The 13,163-nt window shown below is 43.4% G+C and overlaps 1 protein-coding gene across 3 annotated transcripts in view; it reads right to left on the bottom strand.

The window, feature by feature from the left end:
* MAMDC2 (MAM domain containing 2) overlaps positions 1-13,163 on the bottom strand; it is a 151,878-nt gene that overhangs the window by 58,786 nt on the left and 79,929 nt on the right. For all 3 annotated transcript variants that reach the window (XM_061132355.1, XM_061132354.1, XM_061132353.1), the window contains one exon: positions 3,804-4,060. In XM_061132355.1, coding sequence (XP_060988338.1) covers positions 3,804-4,060 — 257 coding nt within the window. The remainder of the gene's footprint in view (positions 1-3,803; positions 4,061-13,163) is intronic.

Below are 13,163 nucleotides of genomic sequence, written 5' to 3'. Positions count from 1 at the left end.
GCATGTCCAAGTACCTATATCACTTGCTGATAGGACTGCAGGCTCAATAATCTGTTTTATGAACTTCAATTAAAGAGTCAACATGCTGCTTGCAGAAGGCAATCCTGCCCTTCACAGAGCCCTAAGCCCTTCCCAGGACATAAAATTCTATGTCCATCTAGACAAAGATGCAGCAATCAGAGATGATTACCTGATGCCTAAGGCAGAATCAGGCCCAGAACTCCCATGTACAAATGTTAGGTTTTCGGCATACCCTGGCATGCTCAAATAGAGAGAACATGGGATTATTAATGAGTTCAGGCCCCTTTAGTTATACTGTCTTCTCTGCCACCACGTTTAACTTTGAGTTCAATGGACGACTTTCTGTTTGTGACTCTCTGCTTCCCATGGGGATCAAGTATGGGGAGCACAACACTCATCTGTGTTGGGAAAACCACCGACGTGTGCAGACCACTCTGCTGGATTGATAACATAAGATACGCTGTTGAGCAGGGGTGGACATCCAAGTGCCCACCCGGGCCAGGCACGTAATGTAAATGCATGATATGGGTTTCATCTGATGCAGCAGGAAATGGTGTGACTTGGGGAGCAAGGCTCATCTACCAGGGCCAGCTGCTACTTAGCTTCGTCAGCTGCTGGCAGGTGCGAATTCAGGCCTAACATGCCTGGACTCACCAGATTGTCAAGAGGACTTCATCGCTAGATTTTTATTTGAAATCTTCAGATTTTTCAATGCTAACAATTCATTCAAAAACTAAAACAAATGTGTGTACAAAATAAAAACAAATACCACTATAGCAGCTAGACAAATCCCTATAGGCTAGATCTAACCCATAGGCCTCTAGTCTTCACCCTTTGCTAAGGAGAATGGTGTCTTAGAGGCAGACAGACCAGAGTTCAAATCCTGTTGCTGTCAGTTTATTAACTAGGTGATCTTGGGGACATAGCTAACCCTTTCAGAACAACACTTTTCTTGTTATAAAATAGCCATTTTAACATCTTCCTTGTAGGACTGTAGATATGATTAAATGAGATACTGTATATATAGAGCCTATGGAGTCAGGTGCATAATAAGCCCTGAACTAAATCCATGCCTTTTTCTCCAGGGTGACCCCCTCCTGAACTGATATTCATGTGTGAGTCTAGTTGGCCACTAATTAACTCTAGTTTGTCCCTTTTCTCCTCTAGCTCTCAATTTCTTAATTTTTGAGAAAAGAGTTTGGATAAGATTGTCCCTTTCAGCTTAACAACAATGGTCCTTAGACACTTGGCCTCTCCAAAATCTAAGACAACCCTGGAAGTTTGTCTCTGGCAATGGAGGAAGGGCTGAGAACCAAGGGGACAGATTTGGGTGAATGAGGAGGAGCAAATTCAGCTTACAAGCTCAACATAGGCCTATGACATTTCATTTTCAAGGTGATAAAGCCAACAACAAATTGATCTTACTGATTGATCTAAATATCCTTACTGGATAAGGATATTTCTAATCATAATTTGCAAATCACAGCCTTTGTGTCATTGTGTTCTCTCTTGTTCAGATATTTGTCTTCCTTTAAAAAATTCATTTGAGAATACGGGGACATTAAATTCGCTGACTTCCACAGGGTAGGTTTCTTTTCTCGGCAATTACCAGGAGCCAATAATCCTGATGTAATGAGTACCAACTGCCAGGGCAAAATCATGCCTGTGTGACTCAAAAGGATATGTACTTAAGTTTACTAGTAAACTTAAGCAGTAAACAGAAATGGTAACTTTTCAAGCATTGATTAAAAAGAAAATTCAGCAAAGTCTCACTCGTATAAATGTTGCCCCAGGAGTTTACGGTTGGATGAAAGGAATTTGCAAGGACAACGTCTGCACTGTGCATGTGACTTGTGACTTTAATAGAAGGAAAACTTTCTCAAGCAGCATGTGCATTTCTTTTTCTCCTTGTAACCCAAACTCTCAGAAAATTTTCCACTGGGCTGCAAGAGCAAATCAAGGCCTGGTTAGACTTTGGAATAGGAAATAGCACACATACTACAGAAGTCCCCTCTCTGGGGCTGTCTGGGGTAGGGGGAATTGGAAGAGGGAAAGGGAGTGGCAGGCACACGATCCATGGACAGAACACTTCCGAAACCGAGACCCCACCCCAACACTCACTGAAACGCCACATCAGGTGAGCAGATGGCACTACTGAAAAGCATCCAGAGGATCATCAGCTTCTTTTGCACTCTAAACAGAACTAGGGAAGATACTGCAAAAAGTGCAAAGTGAAAGTAGGGGATGTTCATAACCTGTGGGAACTAAGACTCTCTTTAGAGCCCCAGATCTGCAACCACAGTGCTGCATTCCTGGATTCTAGAGGTCCCAGGGGTCACTGGACAGAGCTCCCCTCTTCCTTCAAATTTAAGTCAGATTTAGTGCAGGAAATTTTCTTAGCACCCTGGCACTCACCAGTGGTGTGACCTAGAACAAAACAGCAAATGTCTTGCACTTTCCGTTTCCTCCTCTTTCATCTGGAATATGGGGATAATTTTATCCGCTTTGTTGGATTGTTGTCAGCACTGAAATACGTGTGTGTGTGTGTGTGCTCAGTTGTGTCTGACTCTGCGACCCCATGGACTGTAGTCTGCCAAGTTCCTCTGTCCATGGGATTTCCCAGGCAAGAACACTGGAGTGGGTTGCCATTTCCTTCTCCAGGGGTCTTCCCAAGCCAGGGATTGAACCCGGGTCTCTTGCTTCTCCTGCACTGGCAGGCAGAGTCTTTACCACTGTGTCACCTGGGAAGCCCAGAATACATGTATAGATATGTATTAATATATGTGCTTACAAAAAAGTCTTCAAGGATGAATACAAAGATGTTAGTTCTTTTCTTTGCAGGGCTGGTGTAGGGCGTTTTAGTTTGCTTTGCTTCTCTGAATTTTCTAATTCTTCTGCACTGGACATTTACACTGAACAGTTTTAAACCATAAAAACTTTAAAAAAACTTTAGAGGCCCCAAGGCTTGTTTCAAATTAGGGCCAAAATCATGTTTATTTCTGACTTCTATGACATTATTTATACTATAAAGTAAAAAAGAAAAAATAAGTCTTTTTTTTTTTTTTCTAAATTTAGAAAGAGTGTTTCTTCAGGTAAGGGGAACCTTCACAGCTGCTGTCAGGAGCTGAAGTTTCAGAGTGAGGTTCATGTAGAAGGAGTTTCACTAATCACATCTGAACTCACATGACCACAGTGCAAGTTCAGAGGGAGAGTGTGGCCAAGAAATCTAGTTGGTTGACTGGCTTTCCCATATTTGTCTTTATTAAGAAATACTCGTCTAGGGAGAAGGCAAGGGTGGGATGTTTCGAGAGAACAGCATGGAAACATGTATATTATCAAGGGTGAAACAGATCACCAGCCCAGTCTGGATGCATGAGACAAGTGCTCGGGGCTGGTGCACTGGGAAGACCCAGAGGGATGGGGTGGGGAGGGAGGTGGGAGCGGGGATCAGGATGGGGAACACATGTAAATCCATGGCTGATTCATGTCAATGTATGGCAAAAACCACTACAATATTGTAAAGTAATTAGTCTCCAACTAATAAAAATAAATGAAAAAGAAAAAAAAAAAAAGAAATACTCGTCTAGAAAATGAAGTGATAGAGGAGGAAGGCAGAGAGAATACAGAGGAAGGGATAAAAGTGGAGAAGGCCAAGGAAGGGAAAAGGGAGATTAGGACTGAGACACAGAGGCAAAGGAGGAATGAGTATGAGACTGCAGTATCTCCTGAACTCCACGTCTGGGTGTGGGTGGCATCTCTGCAGAGTGGCCAGGCACACCTACCTGCATGGGGTACGGGGCACTGAACTCCACCTCAGCAAGGTTCCAGCCAGCAGCCCCTGGATCGCCTACTTTCCAGATCTCCTCATACAGGCCGGCTGCATCCCTTGTGTACACAGAGAAGATGTTGTCATTCCCCTGCTGGAGTTGGTAATAAAATGACAGGCAGCCAGACATGGGGGCCGTAGTCATCGGGGAGATGAGCTGGGCCACCTCCTGGAAGTGCTTGACGTACATAGAGTCCACGTACATGTAATGGCCTGAAATCACACAGAGAAAAAAACCTAAGACCAGCAGATGGATTCTCAGACGCGACTACACAACTTGAGATTTACTTCAAAATAACCCGGTGGGAGTGGAGGAGGGGAAGAGAGTGAACACTAGATGAAAGAAGTTTGGCCATGGATTGATGAAAGTTGCAGCTGGGAGATAAATAGTGGAGTTCACTGTGCTCTGCTTAATATAAGGACCACTCTTTCTCTTTCCTTTACCTTTGATTGAAGCAAAACATACATATAGAAAGGTAGGTATGTCATCTGTAAAGTGTTTGAGTGTTTATAAACTGAACACAGTTGAGGAAAAGAAGCAGAACATGACCCTGAAGGCCCCTCCAACAAGCCTTCTTTGAGTGATGAGGTTTCTAAGAACATATGGAGCACACCATCTGTTCTCCTCTACATCTTTGCCATATGCATGTAATGTCACTGTGTGTTCTTTGAGTGAAACAAAGATTTCGAATTCAAACTAGATGACAGTTTGTACCTCTTTAATAGAACATGGAGGTCAGTCAACACTGTCAACAGGGTTAGGATTTGGGAAGTTGAATTTGGGACCACGCCCCCTTCTCTTGATGGTTGGCAAGGCCTTGGTGGACTCCAGACCCAATAGCTGATCTTCATTAGAGGCATTTTGGTAAAATGAAGAAACTGAGAGGTGGAAGTGGGAGAACTTGGATTTGGCATTAAACCCGCTGGCTTTGAATCCAGCTCTACATCTTATGCCCTGTGACTTTGAGCAAGTTACTGAATATCTCTGGACATTTTCCTGATCTCTAGAATAAGAATCAAATATTTCTCTCACAGGGTTGATCTGAATGTTAAATGACATTGTATATGTGAAGTGGTCAGTGTGTACCTGGCACATTGTAATTGCCTAAGATAGTTATAATGAAGTAAAGGAATGCCATTAATGTTTTTATACCATGCTCCTCTCATATGGTACTATTAATATCAGCAATTTTATTTATTAGTCTAAATTTATTTGAGCTGCAGTGACAGAGGAGTGTGAGGCAATGCATCTATGATAGAATGGCCTTTCTATTTATAAGTTCAGAACAATTACAGCTTAATGTCTTTGCTTTTATTACATGGTGCCTGGTTTATAATCTTTTCTTTTATTGCCAGCAAAATAGCAGTAAGTATATTAGGAAGAATATATGCATTCACATACTGGACACTTGTTTTGCAGCTAACACATCACCTGGAATGTGGTGGGCCCTCAACAACTGGTGATTCAAAGCAGAAACATGGTCTCAGAACAATCCTCACTGCAATATGGCAGAGGGGAAAGGTGGATAAATCAAAGCTCCTTTCTCCTGGTAGCAAATTGTTCAACCCACTCTGAAAAATCTCCCTGGCTTAAATAGAATTGTCTGACTATCTTGCCAAGCTATGTGACTGTGAATAAACAGAAATCACAAACTCAGATGATCAGAGGAGTCAGCCTGATCAAGTATATGACTGAAGTGGAGTTGGTCAGGGAGAAAATGGAGAGTGATGGATTAGCCGCCAACAGTGGAAATCACATTTCACCAGCAACGGGAAGCAGATATCAAACTTCCCCGAAAAAAATCAGAAAATCTGATAGTGCTGGGCCTGTATTCTTGGGCTGTGACAATCAGCTGGGGGTGAGGGGCGCTGGCCCTGTGCATGGACCCATGCTCCTCCCTGAGAACCCATCCGTCTACTTCCTGCCGATGCCCTCACATCAGCCAGGGGCTGCAGGCTTCTCCCGCTGAAACTCAAAATCCAGATTTTTCTGGCAAATACGTTCGTTTAAAAATGACACCACCTCTATTATTTTGTTAGGGTTACCATAACAGTAACTTAAACTGGATGGCTGAAACTAAAGAAATTTGTCTTTCCACAATTTGGGAGGCTAGAAGTCCAAGGTCAAGGTATGGGAACAATTAGTTCCTTCTGACAGATGGCAGGGAGACCCTGTTCTATGCCTCTCTCCTAGCTTCCATGGCATTGGCAATTTTTGACACTGACTGATAGATCTCTGCCTACATGGTCACATGGTATTCTCCCTTCTAAGCTTGGATCTCTCTGTGGCCAAACTGCCCTTTTTTATAAAGACACCAGTCATACTGGACTTGGGTGGAGCTTAGGTTCACCCCACTTTAGTATGACCTCATCTTAACCAACTAATCTTCAATGACCCCATTTCCATTCCCCCATTCTGAAGTTCTGGGGGTTTAGGACTTTAACATATGGATTTTGAGGAAATACAATTCAACCTATAACACCTCCCACCACAATTTTTTAAACTTTGTGAGTGCCAAATAAATGTAACTGCAAGACTGGCAGCAGCTGATGAGCTCCCAGTTGGCTGCCTCTGGGAAGGGATTTTAAAGGAAGCATCAGAATGTTGGACTGAGCAGAATCCAGGAACTTCTGATAAGGAGGCAAGGCCACGAGTGCCCCTGGTAAGGTCAGTGTCCTCTGAAGCACTGCTGGTGGCCAGCCAGACATGAAGAAGGAATTCAGTCTACCCAGGTGAAGCACACCTCCAAAACTCCAGGAGACCTCAGGAAATCTAGGAGACCTCACAAATCCACTGGAAATTATTTGTTCTGCTTCCAGAGTACATGGTAACTCTGTTTAGGAGCAATGTCTCACACTCCTTCCCATTATGAATGTATCTTCCTCACAGCTGACAGATATCTGACAGTGCTTCTTAAAGGCTACTTACTCACCTCCTGGGTGGACAAAATTTAAATACCTGAATTTGCAGCTAGTGCCTAGTTAAAAACCCACGCACAAGACAGGAGGTTAATGAGCCACAGTCCCACTTCTGGTCCCAAACAACAGCAAACGCAACGTGACCTGCCCAAAGTGAGTCAGAGAGGCTGCTGGGAATCCGACCAGGACTGCTGACACCAAGTCTCCCATGGAACCACTAGACCAGACTCCCCACCCTTTCCTCTCTGGCATTCATTTGTTGCCAAAGTTAGGTACTATTTACTGACTATCTGAGTAAGACACTTTCTCACTGGGAAACAGAAGGTAACTCATCAGAAGCTTATCATCTCAGTTGAAGGAGTGTGGATGATTCAGAAATCACCAGGTGTCAGCTGCAGGAAGCTGGGCCACAGGAATGACCACCAGCCCAGGCTGAATATGTGTCATCAGGTACAATCTGCTCTGAGGTTGGGAGCAGGTGGTGGTGCGGGCACTGTTCTGTGTACCCTTCCAAGGGGAATGAGGAAGGTAGCCTGCAGTGCTTGGAAACTTACGGCTAGTGTCTTATATTATGAGAACTTTTCTGCCTAGCTCAATGAGGCCAATTCCTTAACTGGTCCGGGGTTCTGGAACCTCCAGAATCTCTAGAAGAAGCCTTTTAGAAAGAAAAATCAGATCCTTTAAGTCCGAGTAGATTAAAATAGGTATAGATAGATCTTAGGTGGAAAGGATCCTTATAATCAACCAAACCATTGGGGATCCTGTTAAAAGAGCAAAACTCTCTGTGACGCAAGCCAAAGCTCAGGCCCCTCTGGCAAAACGCCTGTGATAGGAGCACATGCACGCTCTCTTCTGAAGAGGGCTTCCCTCCTTTCTTACAGAAGCTCTTTGTCTTAGCTCAGCTTTTCATGTGGAACCAGTGGCTCACTGGTAGTCAGCCATTTTCCCTTGAATTAGGAAAAGAACTCTGAAGGCAGCTCCTGACCTTCTATTTTCAAACAGTCTGGCTAACCAGCATTCCACAGAGATTGCCCTTGGCTTGGCTGCAATGCCAACGGTATCCTCTGACTCAGCCGTGATTCGGTCCTGTTGGCCACATTTGTGCTCCAGTTGCAATGTCTGCCTCTGTGTCACAGTTGTCTGGACGAGCTCTCTCCTGGGTGTGGGGGAAGACCCAAAGAAAGGCATGCCAGTGGGTCTGCAGCCATTGTGAGGAGGCAGCACCCAAAGGCATCTAGTTACCATGCCTGCTCTCCAGTCTACAGGTCTGGCAGTTACCTGCTGAACCTTTAGTTCTAAGGGTTTAGTAAGTTTTACTATAATAGAGTCTGACCCTACAGTAGAGTCAGTATATGAAGTGGGACTTCTAGTTTCTGCTAAGATCTCAGTGATAAGGACAATGGGGCAGAAGTCCCTCTATTTTCTACAGAGTGGTGCTAAACTATCCCTGTTGTATATGCTACATTGTGGCAGACCTGGAGTCTAAACCTGCTCTACCAGATTAGACCCTTTCACCTCCCTAATAATCCTAACCTTCCCTGCTCACCCGCCTCCACCGGCCTGTATATATGAGAAGGCCAAGGAGGGATCAGAGAGACTGGAGGCAGTTTCCTCGAAGAGACTTGTGGAGCTGACCCGCCTTGTGTTTCCTTTTGATCCCGCAAGGGAATGGGAGGAGCTTGCTTCCCCTTTCTTACCTTTACCCAAGGGAGGGGGTTTCAGAGAACCACTTGTAGAGAAGGTGGGGGAGGGCAACTACCATCTAATCTCATTCCACCCATGCTTGCAAGTTCCTGGGTTCTGTGACTGCCTTGGGCCTTGAGAGGAGGGTGGCAGAGTTACTGGGAGAACTCCAGCAATAGCTGGAGTTTGTGCATTGCAGAGGCTAGGCCTCTGTATCAGCCTTGACGGCATGCAGCTAGAGGCTGTGGGGACCTGGGGGCAGAAGGGAGAGAAAGGACTTTTGTTGCCAGTGAGCCGGACTTCCAGAGTTTGATGGGGGAGACATCTGAGTTTTCCCAAAGCCTAGGTGGAAAACTCAGAAGGTAGCTGGGCTAGAGTGCCTTAAGACTCTTCTCAAAAGGACTGCATCCAGGGCGGTAACCCTATCAAAAAGGGGCTGGTGGGGTGTACCTCATAACCATCACTAAGGGGGATTCACAGATGGCCAGAGAGTGCATCATTTTTGTCGTTGGCTGTGAGAGACATAGCCAGCATCCAGCCACCTGCAGTGTGAAGGTCATCGACTCCAGATTAAAGAGCAGGTCACATATGACCTTTCGTCCCCTTCCCTTCCCCATCTTGCCTCCCCCAACCCTGGAGAAGCCAGAAGCAGCATCATGAGTGGGGAAAGACGAAGAAAAGAGCAAAGGGAAGAAGTATGAAGAAGTAAAGCCCAATCCCGTCTCTACAGCTGCTCTGTGTTCTGGTTGAAGGATGAGAAATTGGAGTTCCGAATCAACTGAACTTAATCCTTAAAAATGAGGCAGTTTGTTAATATCAGAAGGTGCCTGGAAAGCCATGGTGAAGTCACCCAAGGACAGAGAAAGGAGACCCAGCAGAGCTTGCACAAAGGTAACGGTGAGAAAATTAATAAAGCTGCTTCCCTGTTGAGTGCTTTTGCGATGAACCAAATGGATCAGTGCAGATAGAGAACGAATAAGTGCTATGAAGATGATGCTTGAACTCAATCCAAACTGAAATGAGAAAAGAATGTTGTGAGTTATGGAAAGATGATCCATCCATCTCAGGGTCTTTGATGGAGTGAAACAACTCTGACCTTATTCTACATTTTGAAACTTTGTTCAGCTCCTTCTGTAGCAGCACCAGATGCAGACCTGATTTTTAAAATTTCAGCAAAAGAACAGATTTCCCTTGTTATCTTTCCAGCAATTATCTTCTTTTTGCTAAGACAGGTGGGAAACAGTAATGATCTGAGCTGTCAGTAGCTTATCCCCTGAAGGATTTTGTTTCACTTCATAAAATATTAACAAAGGAAAGAAATCCACATGTGGTGAATCCAAATTGAGTAAGAAAAAGCAAGATAATATCCCAACCCCTCCAGTGTTCTATCACACTCCTACTGCATTAGTCATTTCCACCATAAGACAAGAATTTGAAGACATAGAGCTCATTTGAAAAATCTGACTCACTGTTTGAGGCTGTTAAAAACACATAGGCAAGTGAAGGAAAACTGACATCCACAGAGTATTTTTCAGATATCACATTCTCTGTTCTCTTTTCTAAAACACATAGGCCAGAGTCCTCTGGAGAAGACTTCCTTCAGCATCTCTGCAGCTCTGAAGTTTCTGAGCAGGCACATAGCTTCCCTCCCCCCTGCTGTTTGTTTCTCCAGTTTTTACCTGAAAGCAAAAGCATAACCTGCTTCCAGGATATGAATGAACAGGAGATGAGTTTATATAGAGCCAAATCTGCTGCTGCAGGCAGACAGCTGAACCATTTAATCTTTCCTCTGCCACCCAAATTGATGGAGCTCAGGGAAAATCAATATACCTGGTAGAAGGCAAGTGTAATAAGAAAGGCAGCCTTCCTCTTGTTTAGAGCATTGGAGGCTTTTTTCCCAGGAGTAATCCTGGTCAAACCTTTGAGTCATATGAGCAAAAAGTGTTTCAAATAAAAAATTTTAGAATGTTTAGAACTCATCTTTTTTAGCCCCATCCTATGTAGGGAGAAGTCTCACCTAGGAGTCTAAGTGTGAGGAGTGTGAATGTGTGTGTGTGTTGGGTGGGAATGAGAAGGCTCTTTGGTTATTCACTGGGCAATACCTTACTCCAAAAAGAGAAGCCAGAGTGAAATACGAGAGAACAGTTGGAAGAAGTGAATGGAAGGGAGGCATCCAGGCTTCCTGCTGATCACAAGCAGAAATACAACCTAGGATCTAGGCCCTACTCTGTCATTATCATGCATGCTATCATCCTCAAAAATGCTCCAAAACATCAAAGAAACTACCCATTCTCATGCCTGGACACCTCTGCATACACTATTCTTATCTTCTCCTTAGCCATCAGGCCAAATACCAGTTCTGATGTGACTTCCTGTAGAAAGCCTTCCCCAAACTCCAAAACCAAGGTGGTCTTTCATTTTTCTGTGGTCCTATATCACTTATTTCATAACTCTACTAATCATACATCCCTGTGCATATTTACATAGCACCTCAGTATTTGAACATTTTGAAAAAGGCCATAATATATATTAACACAGAAGTATATTAAAGGCACTGAGCAGCCATCAAATAGAGGTTGTCCGTTTAGCTTTCTTTAGCTCAGCATTCCCCCAGTTCACTTGATGACATAGATATCCCTTCTTCTCACATAAAGATTATTATTCTCAAATAGTGACATTCTAGGGAACAGGTGGAAGTTTTTGTAGCACTAGGTTATGCAAGAATACCTGGTCTATAAAGAGGGTTTATTATGTATTTGTTGAATGAATGAATGAGCGATCAATGAAGAAGCCTCATTGTGATTAATGAAGAAGGCTCTGACTAGGCTGATTATAACTCAGGATTGCTGGAAGCAAGTAAAAGTCTTCCTTCCCTTCAGTTCAGTTCAGTTCAGTCACTCAGTTGTGTCCAACTCTTTGTGACCCCATGAACCGCAGCATGCCAGGCCTCCCTGTCCATCACCAACTCCCAGAGTTTACCCAAACTCATGTCCATTGAGCCGGTGATGCCATCCAACCATCTCATCCTCTGTCATCCCCTTCTCCACCTGCCCTCAATCTTTCCCAGCATTAGGGTCTTTTCATATGAGTCAGCTCTTCGCATCAGGTGGCCAAAGTATCAGAGTTTCAGCTTCAGCATTAGTCCTTCCAATGAACACCCAGGACTGATCTCCTTTAGGATGGACTGGTTGGATCTCCTTGCAGTCCAAGGGACTCTTAAGAGTCTTCTCCAACACCACAGTTCAAAAGCATCAATTCTTCAGCACTCAGCTTTCTTTATAGTCCAACTCTCACATCCATACATGACTACTTCAAGCTTAGGGTCAAATACTTTGTTGGGCCTTCATACTGATGTCAGTGAACTAAGCAATGCTAGTGGACAAAGCTGCCTGCCTTTGGGAGAAGTTTTAGAATAGCCAAGGAAGAAGAGAAAAGATAGGAAAAATGGAGAGGAGGAGATGGGATGGGGAGTGGGAATGAGAGAAGAGAGCAGTGAGTGCCTATGGCAGGGCTGACATGCTCTACTACCAAGTCTTTGTGCTCCTCAGGGATGACCACATCATCATGCCTTGATATAGATATTAGAAAATCTATTGGTCAAGATATTAGAAAAGCCAGGTCCTCTTTTTCTCATTCCTTACTCCCTTTAATCCTCCTTTTTCTTTTTTTCTAATGCCAAATGCAAAGTGTTTATACATATTCAGGAGGGACTCAAACGCATTTTATTTTTAAAATTAATTTTTATCAGAGTATAGTTGAGTTACAGTATAGTTTTTGCTGTATGGCAAAGTGAATCTCACACACACACACACACACATATATATTATATACACACACATGTATATCCATTCTTTTTTAGATTCCATTCTTATATAGGTCATTACTGAGTACTGAGTAGACTTCCCTGTGCTATACAGTAGATTCTTATTAGTTATCTTTTTATATATAGTAGCGTGTATGCGTCAATTCCAATCTCCCAATTTATCCCTCCCCCATTTCCCCCTTGGTAACCATAAGTTTCTTTTCTGCATCTATGACTCTATTGTAAATAATAAATAACCCATTTGTAAATAGGTTCACTTGTACCATTTTTTTTAGATTCCATGTATAAGTGATATTGTATAATATTTATCTTTGTCTGACTTACTTCACTCAGTTTGACAATCTCTAGGTCCCTCCATGTCGCTGCAAATGGCATTTTGTTCTTGTTTTAAATGGCTGAGTAATATTCCATTGTATATACGTACCACATCTTCTTTATCCATCCCTCTATTGAAGGATAATTAGGTTGTTTCCATGCTCTGGCTATTGTTAATAGTGCTGCAATGAGTATTGGGGTACATATATCTTTTTAAATTATGGTTTTCTCCAGATATATGCCCAGGAGTAGGATTGCTGGATCATATGGTAGTTCTATTTTTAGTTTTTTAAGGAACTTGCATACTGTTCTCCATAGTGGCTGTACCAATTCACATTCCCACCAACTGTATAGGCTGGTTCCCTCTCCACCACAACATCTGTAGTATTATTATTTGCAGATTTTTTGATGATGGTCATTCTCATTGTTGTAAGGTGATACCTCATTATAGTTTTGATTTGCAGACAGGAGAATGTTGGATCCCACCAAAGATAGGCCATACCCAAGCGCAAAGGAGAAGCCCCAACAAGATGGTAGGAGGGGCAAAATCGCATTTAGAATCAAACCCCATACCCA

This window comes from Dama dama, chromosome 29 (genome assembly GCF_033118175.1).
Source record: "Dama dama isolate Ldn47 chromosome 29, ASM3311817v1, whole genome shotgun sequence".
Classification (NCBI taxonomy): Eukaryota; Metazoa; Chordata; class Mammalia; order Artiodactyla; family Cervidae; genus Dama; species Dama dama.
The sequence above is the reverse complement of the archived record's forward strand: the minus strand, read 5'-3'. Positions and strand labels throughout refer to the sequence as shown.